Source organism: Protobothrops mucrosquamatus, unplaced genomic scaffold (genome assembly GCF_001527695.2).
Source record: "Protobothrops mucrosquamatus isolate PMUCROS unplaced genomic scaffold, P.Mucros_1.0 scaffold1729, whole genome shotgun sequence".
Lineage (NCBI taxonomy): Eukaryota > Metazoa > Chordata > Lepidosauria > Squamata > Viperidae > Protobothrops > Protobothrops mucrosquamatus.
In genome coordinates this window covers 167,135-185,150 of record NW_015387876.1, presented here as the reverse complement: position 1 = coordinate 185,150, position 18,016 = coordinate 167,135, and the positions used below count along the sequence as shown (strand labels likewise).

The window sequence follows — 18,016 nt, the reverse complement described above, 5'->3', positions numbered from 1 at the left end:
CCCTTTTGGTATTCTAATGGTGTCCTGTCTACAAGGAATATAAATCTTTCCATTCCCCACCATCCAGTCAGAGCTGAAGAAGCTTCTTGGATGAGAAGTGAAAAATGTTCAAAGAAAAACAAGGAAATCCAATTGCCTCTTGGAAAAGCACCTTTGGGATAACCCTGACCTGGATGACTGAGAAGCTCCATAGATATTGAGGGAACTAGCCTAGGTATGTTTAGTCTAACAAAAAGAAGGACTAAATGTCTTCTAGCAACCTCAGTGAGTAATAAAAAAAAAAGACAGAAGGAAGTACTCGATAGAAATAACCAGCACTTTATATTACATCCGGAAACAAGTTCGTAATTAGTACATCGCTTTTAGCTACAGGTGCCAAAGGGTGCTCTGGGCCATTACCTGGGCAACCAGCGAGATCTGAACCTGGAGGCATTATGGAACAGCAACCTGTTTTGCAGTGTGTGTGTGTGTGTGTGTGCATTTACATTGGCGTTGTTTTATTCTCTTCACAATCTCCCTGGGGATGCAAGCTGACAGTGATAAAAATATTTCATCAGCCAATCAAATACTTTGTTCACTCAACCCTCCATCCATTTTTAATAGAAAAAGCATAACTCCTTCTCTTTTTTCCCTTTCTTCTCCTTCCTTCCTTCCTTCCCCTCCCCTCTGGCCTGGGGTTAAAGTATTTGGACCCTGCTGTGCTTTGTTTTAATGGTCACTTTTAATCCAGGCTATCTTGTTTTGTTTATAGTTTAATAGTTTTAATGTATTTTGCAAGCTCCCCAGCATTGATCTTCCTTCCTTCCTTCCTTCCTTCCTTCCTTCCTTCCTTCCTTCCTTCCTTCCTTCCTTCCTTCCTTCCTTCCTTCCTTCCTTCCTTCCTTCCTTCCTTGGAATGTATACAAGATCAAGAAATATGGATTTTTGGAGTAATGGAGTAATGACTGACAAATAATTATTCTTCAGTCGAGGAACGAGATGTTTACACCTGTCTTGCAATGATAGATTATTGATATGTGTCATTTGTCAAGATTTGAATTAGTTGAATTAGGGTCAAGATAGGCTTCCAAGAAATGTAGTCATCCCTTCATTCTATCCCACCTCACCCCAATATTCATTCTTCTCAACCTCACATTCCATGGGAGTTGAATTTCCTCACACCAAAGTCATTCTTCCTTTCCTCTGAAACATCTTTTAATTTGTGCAAAATGGAACATCCCTCCAAATCTGTCATTTGTTGGGCTCACCTTAAACCAGCAAGGAATCCAGGAATGCTTTTATTAGGAAGGGTGGAAGAAGAGAATCGTGAAAGTCTGTCTAAAGTTCACTCCACCTTCTACCCATCAAAATTAGGCGGTGGAATTGCTCTTGAGTGTCTGACACCTTCCTCCTTCTCATCAGTAATCTTTTCTCATCTGTTAATAGCTCATTACTCCTTCAACTTCTCAAGGCCAGGCCCACATTTTTTCACCCAACCCAAGGAAACAACATGGGTGACTATATTTTTTTTTAAGTTGGCCATTCATTGTAGAAACATCTCAGAAGACACTCACTTGGCGTCCACATCTTCTCAGCATTAGGCAAAGAATTTTATTTTCATTTTCCTAGATATTAAAAAAATAACAAGTCTAGTATCTTTGAAAACATTCCGTTGCTGCCATGTGTTAGCTTGAATTACGACACCACATTTTATTTTTATTGCTATAATTATTGCTGATTTTTACCTCATTGGGCTAGACTCTATATTGCAGCCTTCTAAATGGGCTGCACATTGTACACAAAGCTACAATCCAGTGCAATGAACAAACACTTAAGTTACACAAGCTTTAGACTTTGATATTGCTTTTTTTTTTTTGCTTCTATCTCAGATTTTTATTTTTATTTTTCTGCCTCTTTCCTGTTCAGTGAGATAGCAGAGTGGGTCAAGTGACATTATAAATAAAGCGCTAATTGTTATGCAACACCCTGCTTGATATGAATAAATATTAATCAGTTCAGCGATTAAAACAGCTTCCTAAAATGCATTCTTAATACAAAATCGCTAAATTCAAGCGTTCTTTCTCTTTGAACTATTACGCTATGCAAATAAACCTTTAGATGCATTGATTCAAATTTCTGTGAGTGGAAGCTAATGAAGTCCTTCAAGCAGGAGATTTTTTAATGCCTTGTATGCTCCGGATCAGGGTCAAGACAGTAGCACGTGCTTGTCAGGGGCTGCTCGCACAGGACTCCTCCGTATTTTGGCACAAACATCTTCCCAAGTATGCATGGGCTTGTTTCTTTTCCCCTGGCCATCAAAGAACATAATCTCATCTGCTGAAATAAGGGATTATCCAGCAGCTCCAACGTAAAAGGATTACATTATTGAGAGCTTTTCATGACGCAGAAACAAAGTCCCAAACCAGCTCTTCTTTCTGCCCTGTGAGCACCATTTATCTTACCAAAGCTCCAGAAGATAATAATAATAATAATAATAATAATAATAATAATAATAATAATAATAATAATAATAAGAAGAAGAAGAAGAAGAAGAAGAAGAAGAAGAAGAAGAAGAAGAAGAAGAAGAAGAGGAGGAGGAGAAGGAGAAGGAGAAGGAGAAGAAGAAGAAGAAGAAGAAGAAGAAGAAGAAGAAGAAGAAGAAGAAGTAGTAGTAGTAGTAGTAGTAGTAGTAGTTGGAAGGGATCTTGGAGGTCATCTAGTCCAACCCCCTGCTCAGGCAGGAAACCCTACACCATTTCAGACAAATGGCTGTCCAGTCTCTTCTTAAAAACCTCCAGTGTTGGAGCATTCACCGCTTCTGGAGGCAGGTTGTTCCACTGGTTAATTGTTCCAACTGTCAGGAAGTTTCTCCTTAGTTCTAGGTTGCTTCTCTCCTTGATAAGTTTCCATCTGTTGCTTCTTGTCCTGCCTTCAGGCGCTTTGGAGAATAGCTTGACTCCCTCTTCTTTGGGGCAGCCCCTGAGATATTGGAAGACTCCTATCATGTCCCAACATTCTGCTGCAACATTCCTCAAGGCCCAACTAAATGCTAATTACCGTTCTTGGTTAACTAAATAGTAATTGTCTGGGAACAATCTAGCCTGGCAGTGAATATATGTTGTTCATCCTTACTTAAAGAAAAGAATTTGTGGAATATAGAATAACAGAGTTGGAAGGGATCTTCTAGTCCAGGGGTCCCCAACCCCTGGTCCGTGGACTGGTCCCGGTCCGTGGCATGCCAGCAACCGGGCCGCACAAACAAGTAAAGCCTCATCCATGGAAGAAGAAGACCCTATACCAGGGGTGTCCAATCTTGGCATCTTTAAGACTTGTGGACTTCCTCAGCATGACTGGCGGGGGAATTCTGGGAGTTGAAGTCCACAAGTCTTAAAGTTGCCAAGGTTGGACACCTCTGCCCTATACCATTCTAGAGGAATGGCTGTCCGATCTCTTCAAGAATGGAGATTCTAAGCTTTGCTGTCTCTTTGCCCTCCCTCCTGCAACTCCACACTACGTTCCACCACACACAGCTTAGTGTATATGCACCGCACCCGTCCTTCTCATGTGTCCGTCTGGCCTCTTTGCGTTTCACCTCCATCCAGCCTTGCCAGAGCCCAGCGCTCAAGTTTCTAATCTGCTGCCAAGATTGCGTCATAAATTTGTCTGGATTACTCATCTTAATTCTAATACTGAGCTTCAGCTCAATGCCCTGCTCTCCGAGGGAACTCGGCTTGAAGCTCTTCAGAATTGGTGATGTAGCCAGTTGTGTGAAACACTGATCTAGGGCAACTTTGGTTAGAATGGCAAACTTTGCATTAAATTGGTCTTTGGGGAGACCTAAGTCAGCAATCTCTCCATTGTAGTTTGAATGGTTTGACTTGGAAAGCTGTACGAAGCCAACCATTGGGGTTTCTAACTCAAATTTTATAGCTCAGGGCATAACCACTCAACCAATTGTAGCCTATTCAATAAACCATGATTAACTCAGTATGATGGGGGAACTGAATCTATAATGGTGGAGAATTCTTTCCTGGAAACGGGACCAGCTTATAAGAAAGCAAAAAAGCTTGTTTTAAAGTTAGCCGGTGGCTGCATTAAGCAGGTGAGTTAGAAAAAAAAAAACCTTAGCAACTGTATTCATACAACCTAAGGTTATTTTTATATTTTGTGGACTAGCTCGATGGGAAACTGAGTCCAACCTCAGTAATTTATAGTGGAGGACATTGGGCACACTTCCCCAAAGGGGACCGGATTTCATAAATAAGCACATAGTGTGAAGCAACAGTCATTTTTCAGCTCAAGAGGGAATAATACGCAGGCGTCCTTCCTTTTATTCAGCGAAAATGATTGAGTGGATTTTGGAAGTTGTAAAAGTGGAATCTGGAAATCGTGCTGCGGAACAGAGTGTTGGGTTCCAAATTGCCTAAAAATAGCATCAAGAACAAGGGAAGGGTGACTGTCTGTACAAACCCAGCTCTCGTGCTTAGCATTCTGGAACTAACCCTGACGGTCAGCGTTCCCTTCTGCCAGCCTGGATCACTTTTTCTCATGGGTATATTTTTTAATAAAACACAAGCAAGGTAGATCTTACCAGACCACTGTTCGGGTTCTGCTGTCTTCCTTTTGACCACCCCAGTAGCTAATTCTATGAACGGCACTGATCTTAATTTCCGCATTTAATTCTTGGCTTTCTTTTTAGTTGCACTGATTTGGTTTATATCAAACTTGGCCCTTTTATGACTTGTGGACTTCAACTCTCAGAATTCTGCCTATTGAGATCTTAAAAGTTGTCAAGATTGGACCCCCTTGCTCTACATGAATTCAGATGCTTGCCCAGAGCTGGGAATTGTAGCGTAGCCCCTCACATTCTGTAATTATATAAACCGAAATGGATATATTTCAGGTGGGTGGATATATTTAGGAGAAAGTGTTGTCCACTTTCCTGGCTTTGAACATAGAATATAAGGTTGAGAGGGGCCTTGGAGGTCTGCTAGCCCAACCCCTTAGTCAAACAGGAGACCCTATACCAGGGGTAGGCAACCTTGACTCTTTTATGACTCATGGACTTCAACTCCCAGAATTCTTGAGTCAGCTATGCTGAGGGGAAAGAGAGAGGTTTCCAAGCTGAGCCATGCTGACTCAGGAATTCTGGGAGTTGAAGTCCACGAGTCATAAAAGAGCCGAGGTTGCCTACCCCTGCCCTACACCATTTCAGACAAATGGCTGTCCAGGCTCTTCTTGAAAACTCCAGTGAAGGAACACCCACAACGTCTGGAAGCAAGCCCTCGCGCTGATTAATTGTTCTCAGGAAATTCCTCCTTAGTTCCTAGTTGGATCTTCTTTAATGATCTTCTACCCATTACTTCTTCTCCTGCCCTCGGGTGCTTCGGAGAACAGGTCAACCCCCCTCTTCTCCCTGTCAGCTCAAGCCCTAGAAGACTGTTACTAGTTCTTGTGTTCCTTACTGTCTCCAGCATGGAACTAAAGACTTTCTGAGCGAAAGGAGAGTAGGCTAGGACACATGCCAGCTGTTTCATTTCAGTAGATTTATCTGACATTAGAGACATAATAGAGAGCCAGTTTTGGTGTTGTGGTTAAGACATCAGGCTGGAAAGCAGAAGAGCTTGAATTGTACGCCGGCCTTCGGCACAAAGCCAGCTGGGTGACTTTGGGCCAGTGATTCTCTCAGCCTTAGGAAGCTGTCAAGGGCAAACCACTTCTGAAAACCTTGCCAAGAAAGCTGCTGCTGGGACTTGTCCAACCAGTTGCCAGGAGTCAACAGTGCCTTGTGGGCACAATAAAAGAAAGGAGGGACACAGTCAGTAGATAGGGAGCTGGCAAGCTGTGGATGCATCCCCTAATGCAGGGATGGTGAACCTTTTAGAGACCGAGTGCCCAAACTGCAACCCAAAACCCACTTATGCATCATCGGGTGCCGGGTGGGTGTGGCCCATTGGGTGGGTGTGGCTCATTGGGTGGGCGTGGCTGCGGTGGTAACAGCGGACTGGGTGGGACTAAAAAGTTCAATCAATCAATTCCAACTTTGCAAGATCTTTTTTTCCCCGCAAGAAGTTGAAATTGACTGATTGATTGAACCTTCTTTTTTTTTTTGCACACGGCAGCGGAGGCCTAAAGCGAAAAGGTTTTATAAAACCCAGCTGAAGGCCTAGGACTGGGGCGACGGCGCACGTGCCCACAGAGAGGGCTCTGAGTGCCACCTCTGGCACACGTGCCATAGGTTCGCCACCACTGCCCTAATGGTTGCTACAGTTGGGTCTATGTAGGTGCTAGGCCTCTGAGATGGGGTTGTGGGGTTTTGTTTTTAGTTGCTTTCTTGGACTCATCACGGGCCAATGCTGGCTTGCAGTGAGGCTGAGCTGGCAAATGATTTTTCCCGTAAGTAGTGCTGATCCAGTTATCATAAATTTGGCCTTCTCTTGGCTCCAGGATGGAAGAATATCTGGCAAAGTGCCTGATTAGCAAAGAGCAGACTCCAGCTGGGAAATCCCTGCAGGGGAATATAAACCTCTTTGGGTGGGTTGTCTGGCTTCTCTGGAGAACAAGTGGACCCTTGCCACGACCTCTTTCCATTTTTAACCTTTGGAGAGCTGGTTCACTCTGCTGCCTACCCCAGAAGGCAATAAGCGGGGTGGAGCCAGATTAGGAAGAAAAAAGAGGGTACTAAGCCACCTTTGTCTAAAAGAGCATCAAATAACATTTCAAACCCTTTGTGGAAGATGCTAAGACTAAGCCAAGCCTCTGATGATTTAATAATAACTGGTGTGGATCCAGCCTCCATCTTTCCTACCTGCTTGTGCTTGCTACGGATTCTAAGTAAGAGATACAAGAACTCTCTAAGCTTGGGATCTGCCCAGATTCTTTTAGATCTGAAAAGCTCCAGATTTCCCTTGGTGTAGGGAAGGTGAGCCAAAGAGGGACTTGGAGAGTTGAGGAGCAGTCACAGAGAGGAGGGGGTAGAGTAGACTTACTCTACAAAGCATGTGAGGGCACAACAAGAAGTAACAGATGGAAGCTTATCAAAGAGAGATCCAACCTAGAATTAAGGAGAAATTTCCCGACAGTGAGAGCAATTAATCAGTGAAATGGCTTGCCTCCAGACATTGTGGGCACTCCACACTGCCGAGTCAAGAAACGATTGAACAGCCATTTGTCTGGGATGGTATAAAGACTCCTGCCTTGGGCCAGGGGGTTGGACTAGAAAACCTCTAAGGTCCATTCCAGACCTAGGATTATATTCTATACCTCTGAACCTTTATGCTTTGAACAGAGGAAGGAATCTAGCAAGGGTCTGTTTCCCTTCTGCAAAAAAGAAAGAAAGAATTGCTTCTGCAGTCTGTCACAGGTCCCCTAGCCCAGAAACATGATATCTCACTGGCTGGACAAGTGACAGCTAATAAATTGGCAGCCCATGCTCGGACTGCAGAAGTGGAATTTGTAATCGTCATTGCCCTAAATATACCAGATCCCCAAGTGCTTAATTAAATGTCCATGTTCTTGCTCTCTGCTTCTTCTGCTGGTATAGGAATTCAAAAGCTAGCCAAAGCATTTATTTTTAGCCAGGGCTTGGACCACCTTACTAATCTTGCTTCAGACCAGCGCAGCAATGTGCAATCATAGACATTTATAGTCCTGGGACCTCTGTGCGTCTCCCAGATGGAAGACAGAGGAGACAGGCCATGGGAAAGGGGTAGAAAGAAGACATGTTTGCATGCTATATAAAATCAGTTTGGTTAAGTGGATGAGGGTCATCTTTTAATCAGCGTACTAAATTGGAACTTTTGGCTGACAGTGTCTTCTCTAATTGACATCTGTTTGGATTTGGAGAAAGCATTTGTAACGATATTTAAGCTGCATTCAGCTAGGGGCACGTATAGCAATATATCCTAAAGTATGGTTTTCATATTATAGGGACTGGACCTGCTAACGTGAGATGTTAATTCTGCTTGGAATACTCCGGATCATCCACCGAGGACTCAACTAAGCATCCAATGTTAAGTGTGAGTACCATCAACACTATTAAAAGCATCTAGATCAGGGGTGTCAAGCTCACCACGTCACGTGATGTGTCGCGAAGTATCGTGACATTTTCCCCATTGCCAGAGCTGGGGTGGGTGCCTGGCTGAGGAATTCTGGGAGTTGTCATAAAAGAGTCAAGTTTGAAGACCCCTGTCCTAAATGAATCAGAACAGAAACTGCAAAGGAATCTGCCACTGTTATCAAATCTGGTGTCAGCTGTGTTCCTTATGTCCTGCCAAGCAGCAACTTTAGCAATAAATAGTCCACACCTCCTTCCCTCAAAAATAGAACACATCAGAGACAATGACTTACTTGCAAATGGAAGAATGAATCTGTAGAAATCCGGGTGGTTTTTTTATTTATTTAAAAATAGCCATATACAAAATATATGTTCTATATATTTTTTTTAGAAAAAACACACACTTATTTTACAAAATTTGCTTACAAATTAGTAGCACATTTAACTTGGCAGACAGAACTCAACATTGTTGGCAATGCTGCCCAAGGGAAACATTAAAGAACATCCTGAGAATGTAGTGGAAGCATCCAAAATTGTTTTGCAAGGTTGTATGTCTGAACTTCACTTCTGAGAAGATGAAGAAACTATGGTCAGTTGGGTTTCACTGTTAATTGTAACGACCGCCCAATGGGTAGTCCCACCATAATCCCAGACTGCTTTGCTAATGCTGGTTTATGTTTTCCTAGAGTAGACTAACCCTCCTAAACCAGGGCAACTTCCATATCTCAGCAAGAACCACGTTGGCTGGAGAATTCTGCATATCTGAAGAGTTGGTTTGAGTCCATCTCAGACTTTTGAGTTGGATGCAAACCTACCTTCCACCCACCATTTATAATGGAAAGGCCCTTTCATGCATAGATGGCCTGGAAGAAGTTCAGATCCTCCCATTCTTTGCTGAGCATTCATGGATCTAGTGAAAATCTTTTCTGGTTCACTTGGGGAATCTCTGAAGAACTGAGTGGTGCATTACTTAATGGAAACCCCACCACCCTGCATGAGCAAAAATGGTTATTTGGATGCAAACCATGCTTTCACTGCAATTCAGAATATGTGGACGGAGGTCTTCGGGTTATCCATGGAGAAATAACTTGCTTCAGATTTAACTGAGGCAACGTCTGAAGTGCACCATGGGATCTAGTAAAGCTTTCCTAACCCCCTCTCTACCGCTCAGAGGTAGAGAGATGAAGGAGCCAAGCATTCTGCAAGGATCCTGCTGTTATCTTCTTGGACTGGTCCAGCCCATTTTGAAGGCCTTCAGGGAGAGACTTCATATCTGAAAACACAGCTACACGTCCAATGCCCATTCTCAAAATTTGGCCAACAGTCATCCTTCAGAGGAGAGGCTATGTTCACCAGCGTTAAGGAGGATTTTGGTTCACCTTCTTCAGCAGAGAGCTAGCAATGGCCAAAGCGCCACCTTGAACAAATCTCACAAAGTTGTCCCCAGCTAACGGCCCTATGGCGTAGAGTCCCTTCTCGTGAACGGACTCGTAAGTGAAGAGATCAACATCTATGGGGTTCCTCTTGGAACTGACTGGCCGCTCACAGTCAACGGCCAAGTCCATCCCATTGCTGGGCAAGTAGGAGAGGTTGGGATTGGAGCCGATGAGGACAAAAGCCATGGAGATCCGGTGTATTTGTTGATGGCCACTCTTGTCGGAAAAGATGCACTTCCGGTCCTCCAAAAAGCAGGCCACGTGGTGCTCAGGAAGGCTGACATAATGTTCGTACGGTCCCGGGTAAGGGTTGGCCTGCTCCCTCATCATCTGGTGGACTTTGTGGTACTCGGGGTACATTGTTTTGGGGAGCTGGTTGAAGATGAGCCCCGGGTCATTCACGCGCCGGCGAAAAGCGTGGATCACAGGAATGTTATAATGGTGGGCAAAGAGAATGGCATCCGCTGCCGTTAAGCCTGCTCCTACAATCAAGATTGGGTCCGACATGACGCCGATCTCCTTGTTCTTGACGGCTTCTTCGAGAGCTGACAGCGTGTGATGGATGAAAGGGAGATGCTCGCCTTGGATCCCAAGCCGTGTTGGGCTATCATAGGTCCCCGTGGCCAAGACCACATTTTCCGCATAAACTGAGAAGGGATGGGTGCCACTGATGTTGGTGACAAAGCCATCAACCTGGAAGAGACTGTCCTTGCTTCCTTGAGGTCTCTGGGATAAATCCCACACGGAGCTGCTGTCCTTGGAATCTTCTGAATCCAAGTTCAATCTCTTCACAGATGTCACCAGAGTTCCACAGAGGAAGTTCTTCTTGAGCCCTTTCTTGGCCACGTAATATTGATAGTATTGGACTATGTCGCCAGCAGTTGCTCTGTTGTTTCTGAAGCCCCTGTAAAACAAAAATACGATCAGAACAGATTAATAATCAATGGAGACCACTCCTGTAGCAACTCATAACTCACCACCCAAAATTAGGGTTTTGAGCTCAACTTAAAAAGCATTTTATTAATGGATGCAAATCAATTGGATGGAAACATAAGGGGACATTTCCATAGTAGACCATTAAACCCGCTTCTATTAGAAATATGGGTAAGACTCTGGCTGAGGAATTCTGGGAGTTGAAGTCCACAAGTCATAAAAGGACCAAGTTTGAAGACCCCTGGTTTAGGACAAATGCTTTCTCTTCTTGAAAACCTCCCATGGTGGAACACCCACAACTTCTGAAGGCAACCCATTCCACGGGTTAATGGTGCTCATTGATAGGAAACTTCTTCTAAACTGGATCTCTGTTTGATAAGTTTGTATCCGTTACTTCTTGTCCTGCCTTCAGGTGTTTTGGAGAATAGATTGACTCCCTCTTCTTTGTGACAGCCGCTCAAATCTTGGAAGACTGCTATCATGTCACCCCCTCATCCTTCTCTTCATTAGACTAGACATATCCAGTTCTCTCAAGAGTTCATGTCCGAAGGGTTGAGCCTAAAGCTACTGTTTAATTGGAGTTTCCCACAGGGAACCTATCCTACCTTTTCTTCCTGGTCAACCAGTCTTTGAACGGAACATCAGGAAGCCCCATCCAATCTCCTTGGCTCAGGGTGAACATGGATCCTTCAATAGACTACACAGAAAGAAAGAAAGAAAGAAATTAGCACATAAACCCAGTTGTGGAAATACCACTGGAATTGATATAGAGAGACTGGGGGTCCCTTCCACAAAATTAGCCAGAGAACTAAAAATTGCCCCTCCTCCCAAATCTAGCACAGGCCCCTCTCTCATACACAATGCAATTTCTTTGACCTGATCCAGGATGTTGCATATACCCAGCAACTGATGTTTGCAAAGCACGGTTTATGACTTTGCGTGATGAGAACTCTAGTAATCATGGTTTATTAACAAACCATGTTTTAATCGGCAAACGGTAGTATAATAAACAAAAGGAAACAAAAAGCAAACTATTCAAAAAGGAAAAAAAACAGCATGGCAAGTCCAGCAGATACATAATCTAAAATATCCTCATATTATCTAAGTTCCAGCAGATGTCCCCAATTTACTGGAAGCGTTTTGACACGGTTTCAACCATTCCAGGAATGCTCTAACTTTGAAAGAACCCGTTTCAAATTCCAAATACTTGTTTCAAACTTGACATTCAACTATTTCAAACTTGCAACACTTTTAAAAAATGGTGGGAACTAAGTCAGATCTCTTCTACTAAGGCAGGAATTAAAACATGAAGCATTTTGAATTTGAGTCTGAATATTTAATTATTCTTCAGGGATCAAACTCTGAACAGTTTACCGTTTCTATTCACCCCATACTAACCGAGTTTAACCCAGACTGGTTCTAGAAACTTGGGTTATGCTTTAACTTGATTTACACCAGCATGGTGCAAAAAAAAAATATCTTTTTTTTCCCACCACCAGTTCTCATTCATTCTGCTAAAAGGAAAGCTGGTAACAGAACAACAGAGTTGGAAGGGACCTTAGAGATCTTCTAGTCCAACCCTCTCCTCAGGCAGAAAACTGTATACCATTTCAGATAAACAATTATCCAGTCTCTTCTTAAAAACCTCCAGTGTTGGAGCACTCAAAACCTCTGGTGGCAAGCCGTTCCACTGATTAATTATGGATCCTAAGTTCTATGTACCTTCATTTATACACGCTAATATCTTGAGCTGCACTTACATGCCAAGCTCCTCCAGGGAAGGTTTTGCCAAGAACCAGATGAGGGATGGCCCGGTCAGGTTCATGCCACCAGGTGAGGACAGACTCGGCTGTCCCACCAAAGTCCGTATCTGGACGCAGAAGGGCATCGAAAAGGAGAGCCACTGGACTGGACGATCGACCCTCTAAACCTTCAGAAAGATACTCCAGATCCTGTAGGGAAAAAAACAAGATGTCTTGATGGGGGATTCCTACCACAGCTACTGAAAACGTTAGTCTGGGGCACTGCTCTGATCTAGATAGATGGAATGGTGATAAGCTTTCATTCTTGCTTCAGATTATATTGAACACACACACACACACACACTCACTATCTATATATCTACTAGCTGTACCCAGCCACGCGTTGCTGTGGCTCAGTCTGGTAAAAGCGTGTGTTGCTTTTACATCCAACAGATGGCGCTGTTTTTCAAAAAAAGCATGTTTTTACCTGTCACAGGTGTGACATCTATATAATATAGGTATATAAAAACACGCGCGTATTCGAATGCAACGTTGTGTGAAAATTTCAAACCAATCGGTGAAGAACTTTCAGAGATTTAAGATTTTGAACAAACAAACATTTACATTTTTATTTATACAGAAGATATATCTATCTCTATTTCTCTCTCTCTCTCTCTCATATATCCATCTATCCATCTCGATATCAATATCTATATCTTATCGAGATATTGAGATATCTATATCCATATATCTAGATCTATCTATATCAATACGGTAACTCTCTTGGTTTTGCAAAAGGGAAGGGTCTCTCTGCAGCCAAGTCACTTGATTAGGAGGCCACCCCACAGAGGTCGGTGCTATACCAACCTGATCTACAATGGGAACCTCTGAGGTCTCTTCCAATTTTCTTTGCAAGATTGGATTCGGATGAACGGAGTTCCTTCTGACGTAGGGAACGTTGCCGGACAAGAGATAGGATAAGCAGATCCCTGAGGGACCATTTCCTGAAAGACAGAAGTCAAATGGATTCATCTAAGGTTACAAGCGCCAGGTGTATTATTTATTTGTTTTCACACCGCCTTCATCATTTTCATAAGTAACTCAAGGCGGTAAACATTCCTCACACTCTTTCTTCCTCCTCCTCCTATTTTCCACCCATGTTGTGTCACACCAATTTCTCTGGACCTGATTGTGACTCAGTTGCCGTTGGGTATGCAAACCTGAATTTGCATGGTTGGGAAAAGCAGGTACCTGTTTAACACTGGGTTTTATTCATGACTTCCCCCATTCCTTTTGCACAACCATCAAAAACAAAAAAAAGTCTGCTGGGCTTGTTTTGAAGTTCATGGCCAAGGGCCACCCAAATAAAACTTCGGTTGTTGGCTAAACCCAAGAGCTTAGAAAACATCTGCCTTGCTACGAAGCTGTGGAGGCATAATTCACACCTGGAGCCTGAGCCACGACGGCTGGGTTCGTAGGGAACACGGAGCCAGAAATACAGCAAGGACTTTTTTGTAGGGCAAGCCCTGGCAAATCAAAGTTGCCTGCCCGAAGATATCCCAGCCGAACAACTAGGATTTATTTTGGAATCAGAAAGAAGTGACTTATGACCATTTTTCACACTTGCGACCACTGCAGCATCTCTGTGGTTATGTGATTAAAATTTGGATGTTTGGTAACTGGCAAGTATTTATGAAGATTTCGGGGTCCCAGGGCCCCATGCAAATATGGGGCACCGACTTGACTTAGGACCACAATTGTCTTGTTAAGTGACAATTTTGCCCCATTTTACGACATTTCTTCCCCGCCGTCGTTCAGTGAATCATTGCAGTTGATAAATTAGTAACCTGGTTGTTAAGCGAATCGGGCTTCCCCTTTGACTTTGCTTGTCAGAAGGTCGCAAAAGGGGATCACGTGACCCCGGGACGCTGCGACAACCGTCATTAAGTATGAACCAGTTGCCCAGCGTCCACATTTTGGTCACGTTACCCTGCGGATGCTGCAACGGTCGTTAAGTGTGAAAAAAAAGTATCATACACTGCTTTTTTCAGTGTCGTCGTAACTCTGAACGGTCACTAAACGAACTGCGGCAAGTCGAGGACCAGCTGTATCTGAGAACATTTGCAAATCTAATTATTTTGGGTAACTGAGACGCTCGTTTGCTAGAGCTGCTTTCCTGCCAGATTAATATTTTACCGGCTGACACGGAACCATCTGTCACTCTTCGCAAGAGGAGCCTCGTGGCTTAAAAGGAAACGCCAGAGCTGTGTAACACGCAAAAGAGCCGGTCAGCATGACACAGCAAGAGGGGGAAGGATTCTGTTCTATCTGGCACAGGCCCCAGGTTGTAAATACAGCTGGAAATTGCAGCTTTCCCCGCCCTTCTCGGCTCTATTACAGGCACGCTCTTTTCTGCTGAAGCACTCGTCCCAAGAGGGTCTAAAATAGAACATTCTGTAGCTTCCAGAAGACTTTGATGCTCAATTTATAGGTAGGAAAATTCCATGAGCACTTATCTGGAGAAAGATACAGAATATAGAGTAACAGGATTGGCAGGGACCTTGGAGGTCTTCTAGTCTAACCCCCTGGCTCAAGCAGAAGATCCTATGCCATTCCGGGCAAATGGTCGTCCACATCATGTGAACTTGATAGTGTTGATGCAGCCTAGGACTATATTGGGGTTTTAGGGTGCTCCAGCACCTGCTGACTTATACTTAATAAGGAAGCAAAGGAAGGAAGGAAGGAAGGGCCAAAAGTGCAGGAAACGGGGGGAGAGAGAAAGAGAGAGAGAAAAGAGAGAGAATATTAATATAGATGTTCCTTTTTTAATCATAATTCTTGGAAGTACAGCAGCTTGTGGCTGATAGGAACAAGCTGGCTTGGGAAGATAACCGCGCTGGTATCTGCCGATTACTTCCCAGAGGGACTTACCTATAATCACCACGGGAAGAGGTTTGGCGTTGCTCTGTTCCAGATGTGCATGAAACATGACTTATTCTTTCGCTCTGCCAGCAGAGTTCAAAGACCTCCAATTCTGCCTGTAACGAGAAGGGCACACAAATATTTGAAGTATGGATTATTGCTTCTCTGAGACCCACCCCAAGCAGGTGGCATGGAAAGAAAGACTCAAAAACCGGACAACTGAACGAGAAAGTAGAGAAGCTTAGCGAGTTTTCCAGGCCATCCCCAAGTTTCCCTTTAAGGATGCGGAAACTGGAAACTGCGCCTAGTCCCAGACTGGAAGTGTTCTGTTTCACACGCTCTAAACACTTTTCACAACTTGGTACCACCATTGTACTGAAGAAAGGGAGGAGATGGGAGGGGACTCTCCCCAGATTGCAAGGCTGCTTTGAGCACATCAGTACCACCTATATTTTCAAATTTCATGTCAGTGATTAACTACTAATTAGAAGGCAGCTTTCTGAACACAAGACCTTAGCAAATATTCAACAACTGAGAATTTAAAGGGTTCGGCGAACACCTAGAGGCAAACAAAGTCATTGCTAAAAGCCAACGTGGGTTTGTCAAAAACAGATCATGCCAGACCAAATCTTACTGCATTCTTTGACCAAGTGACAAAATTAGTGGACCAGAGGAATGCTGTGGATATAATTTACTTGGACTTCAGTCAGGCATTTGATAAAGTAGATCACAACCTATTACTTGATAAGATAGAAAAAATGTGGGTTAGACAGCATCACCACCAGGTGGATTCGTAGCTGGCTAACCGTCCGTACTCGGCGTGTGGTCCTCAATGGAACTACTTCTACTTGGAGGGAAGTGTGTAGCGGGGTGCCCCAGGGCTCTGTTCTGGGCCCAGTGCTCTTCAACATCTTCATCAACAATTTGGACGATAGTATAATAAACAATAATATCTCCAGCCTGCATGATCAGGCTGATTGGGAATTACAGAACTGTAGTCTGAGAAACAGACTAGATCCAGGTACGCTTCCAAGCAGGACTATTTGTGTGAGAAATGCATTCAAGGCAAGGCCTCCCACTGGCCACCCAAACAAGGTTGAAGATACATTTATGCTGAAAGAGGATGTTGCGTGTTGTTCGCGTATGTTGCAAAATAAGGTTTACAGACAGACACAGGTTTCCTCAGAACCAGGAGCCATCTCATGTACGAAACCACTGCGTCTTTAAAAATGGGTGGCAGTGTCACTTCCTTTCTTTAAAAAAGAACTTCCCCAATCTGACCTAACTTGCGAGGCAACTAAGCAAGAGAAACATGGGAGAAAAGAGAACTGACAGATTTATCCACCAGATTGTGAAGCGCTTAGCTCTTCAGAGGCTCTCTCTGGAGTCCCCAGATGTTCACCGTGCTTCTGGTGTAATAAATGCAGCCGATTGACTTATCAATTGTGGCAAGGAAGGTCATAAAACTCATTTAACTCTCTTGCTTAGCCACAGAAAGTTTGGGCTCAATTGGGGTCGTAAGTCAAGGACTTCCTGTGTAGGGATCTTCTGGGAAAATTTCTCTCTCTCTCTCTCTCTCTCTCTCTCTCTCTCTCTCCCTCTCTCCCTCTCTACCTCTCTCTTTTTCTCTCTACCTCCTTCCCTCCTTCCCTCTCCTGTTCCTAGCCAGATCAGAATCACTTTTTTCGTCAGAATGATGCCTTTTGTGGGGTTCTCCTGTCATATCAATGTGTAAACCTGACCTCTCTTCTGATTTTGAAGAGTTATTCTGCTTTTGAGAAACAGAGTATAAAGTTTCTTTCCCTAATTGATTTCTAACACTTCTTTGGCCTGGAAAGAGTTAAAATGCCCCCACGGAAGGCAGCAGTTATCTAAGAAACCTGGTGCTAACTTCCCAGAGCTGATGGGGAAGAGTAACAGATACCGAAACAAAGAAGAAAAACCTGCCATCAGGTCTGTCGAAAGCAGATTATTTAATTTTTCAGAGCGGCTTGGAAAAGATCTTAAGTTTTCATTAAGTGCCGAACTACGCCTAATTTTTTTTTTCTGGTATCAGAGTTTGCAGGACAGGGGAGGATTCAATCCCTTGGAAACAAACCAGAACAAAACATTAGATATCAAATGTACAGCACGGGCCTTTGTGTTTGTGGCCGCTTTAAATTTTTAACAAGACTGTGGGAATTGTGTTGGCTGTCACCCTGGAGCCTACAACCCGGGTCAACCTGCTGGTTGGGTTCAGAAAAAACGGCTGGCCTGCGGAGGACGGCTAAGGCAGGTTCATGAATGGAAAGAACGCTCAGATCCAGGGAAGCAGAATCCAGATGTTGATCTATGGATCAGCCCAGCATATGCATTACATTTATTTTTTTTTTACATCCAGCCTTTATTGTTTTTGCTAATAATCAAGGTGAGAGAGGGACTAGGTCAAAGTTACCCAGCTGGCTTTCATGCCCAAGGCAGGACTAGAACTCACAGCCTCCTGTTAATTGGCCCAAAGTCACCCAGCCAGCTTTCATGTCTAAGGCGGGACTAGAACTCTTTATCTACTGGTGATTGACCCAAAGTCACCCAGCCAGCTTTCACGTCTAAGGCGGGACTAGAACCCACAGCCTCCTGTTAACTGGCCCAAAGTCACCCAGCCTGCTTTCAGGCTTAAAGCAGAACTAGAACTCACTGTCTCCTGGTTTGTAGCCTAGTGCTTTAACCACTTTTAATCCCCCACAAGGGCTGGTATGTATTGATGATAACCCCAGTGCCAAATGCACCTGGTTTTTCTTCCTTGCCTTGGCCCATGAAATTCACAATTTTGGGGGCAAAGAAAAGCTTGCTAAAAGCTAGCATTCTTTACTCAGAAACAGCCCAGGACGCTGTAAACATTGCTCTGAAGAACCTCTCAAAAGTTTTTTTTTTCCCCCCTGAAAAGCCACTTTAGATCAGTTGGCTGGTTC

The 18,016-nt window shown here is 43.8% G+C and overlaps 1 protein-coding gene across 1 annotated transcript; it reads right to left on the bottom strand.

The window, feature by feature from the left end:
* Positions 1–8,406: 8,406 nt before the first annotated feature.
* OSGIN1 (oxidative stress induced growth inhibitor 1) lies at positions 8,407–15,179 on the bottom strand. The gene is made up of 5 exons (XM_015822948.1): positions 15,078–15,179; positions 13,014–13,150; positions 12,165–12,356; positions 11,010–11,101; positions 8,407–10,375 (listed from the first exon to the last, which is right to left on the bottom strand). The coding sequence occupies exons 1-5, from the start codon at positions 15,133–15,135 to the stop codon at positions 9,394–9,396; spliced, it is 1,461 nt and encodes a 486-aa protein (XP_015678434.1). The 5' UTR covers positions 15,136–15,179; the 3' UTR covers positions 8,407–9,393.
* Positions 15,180–18,016: the final 2,837 nt, after the last annotated feature.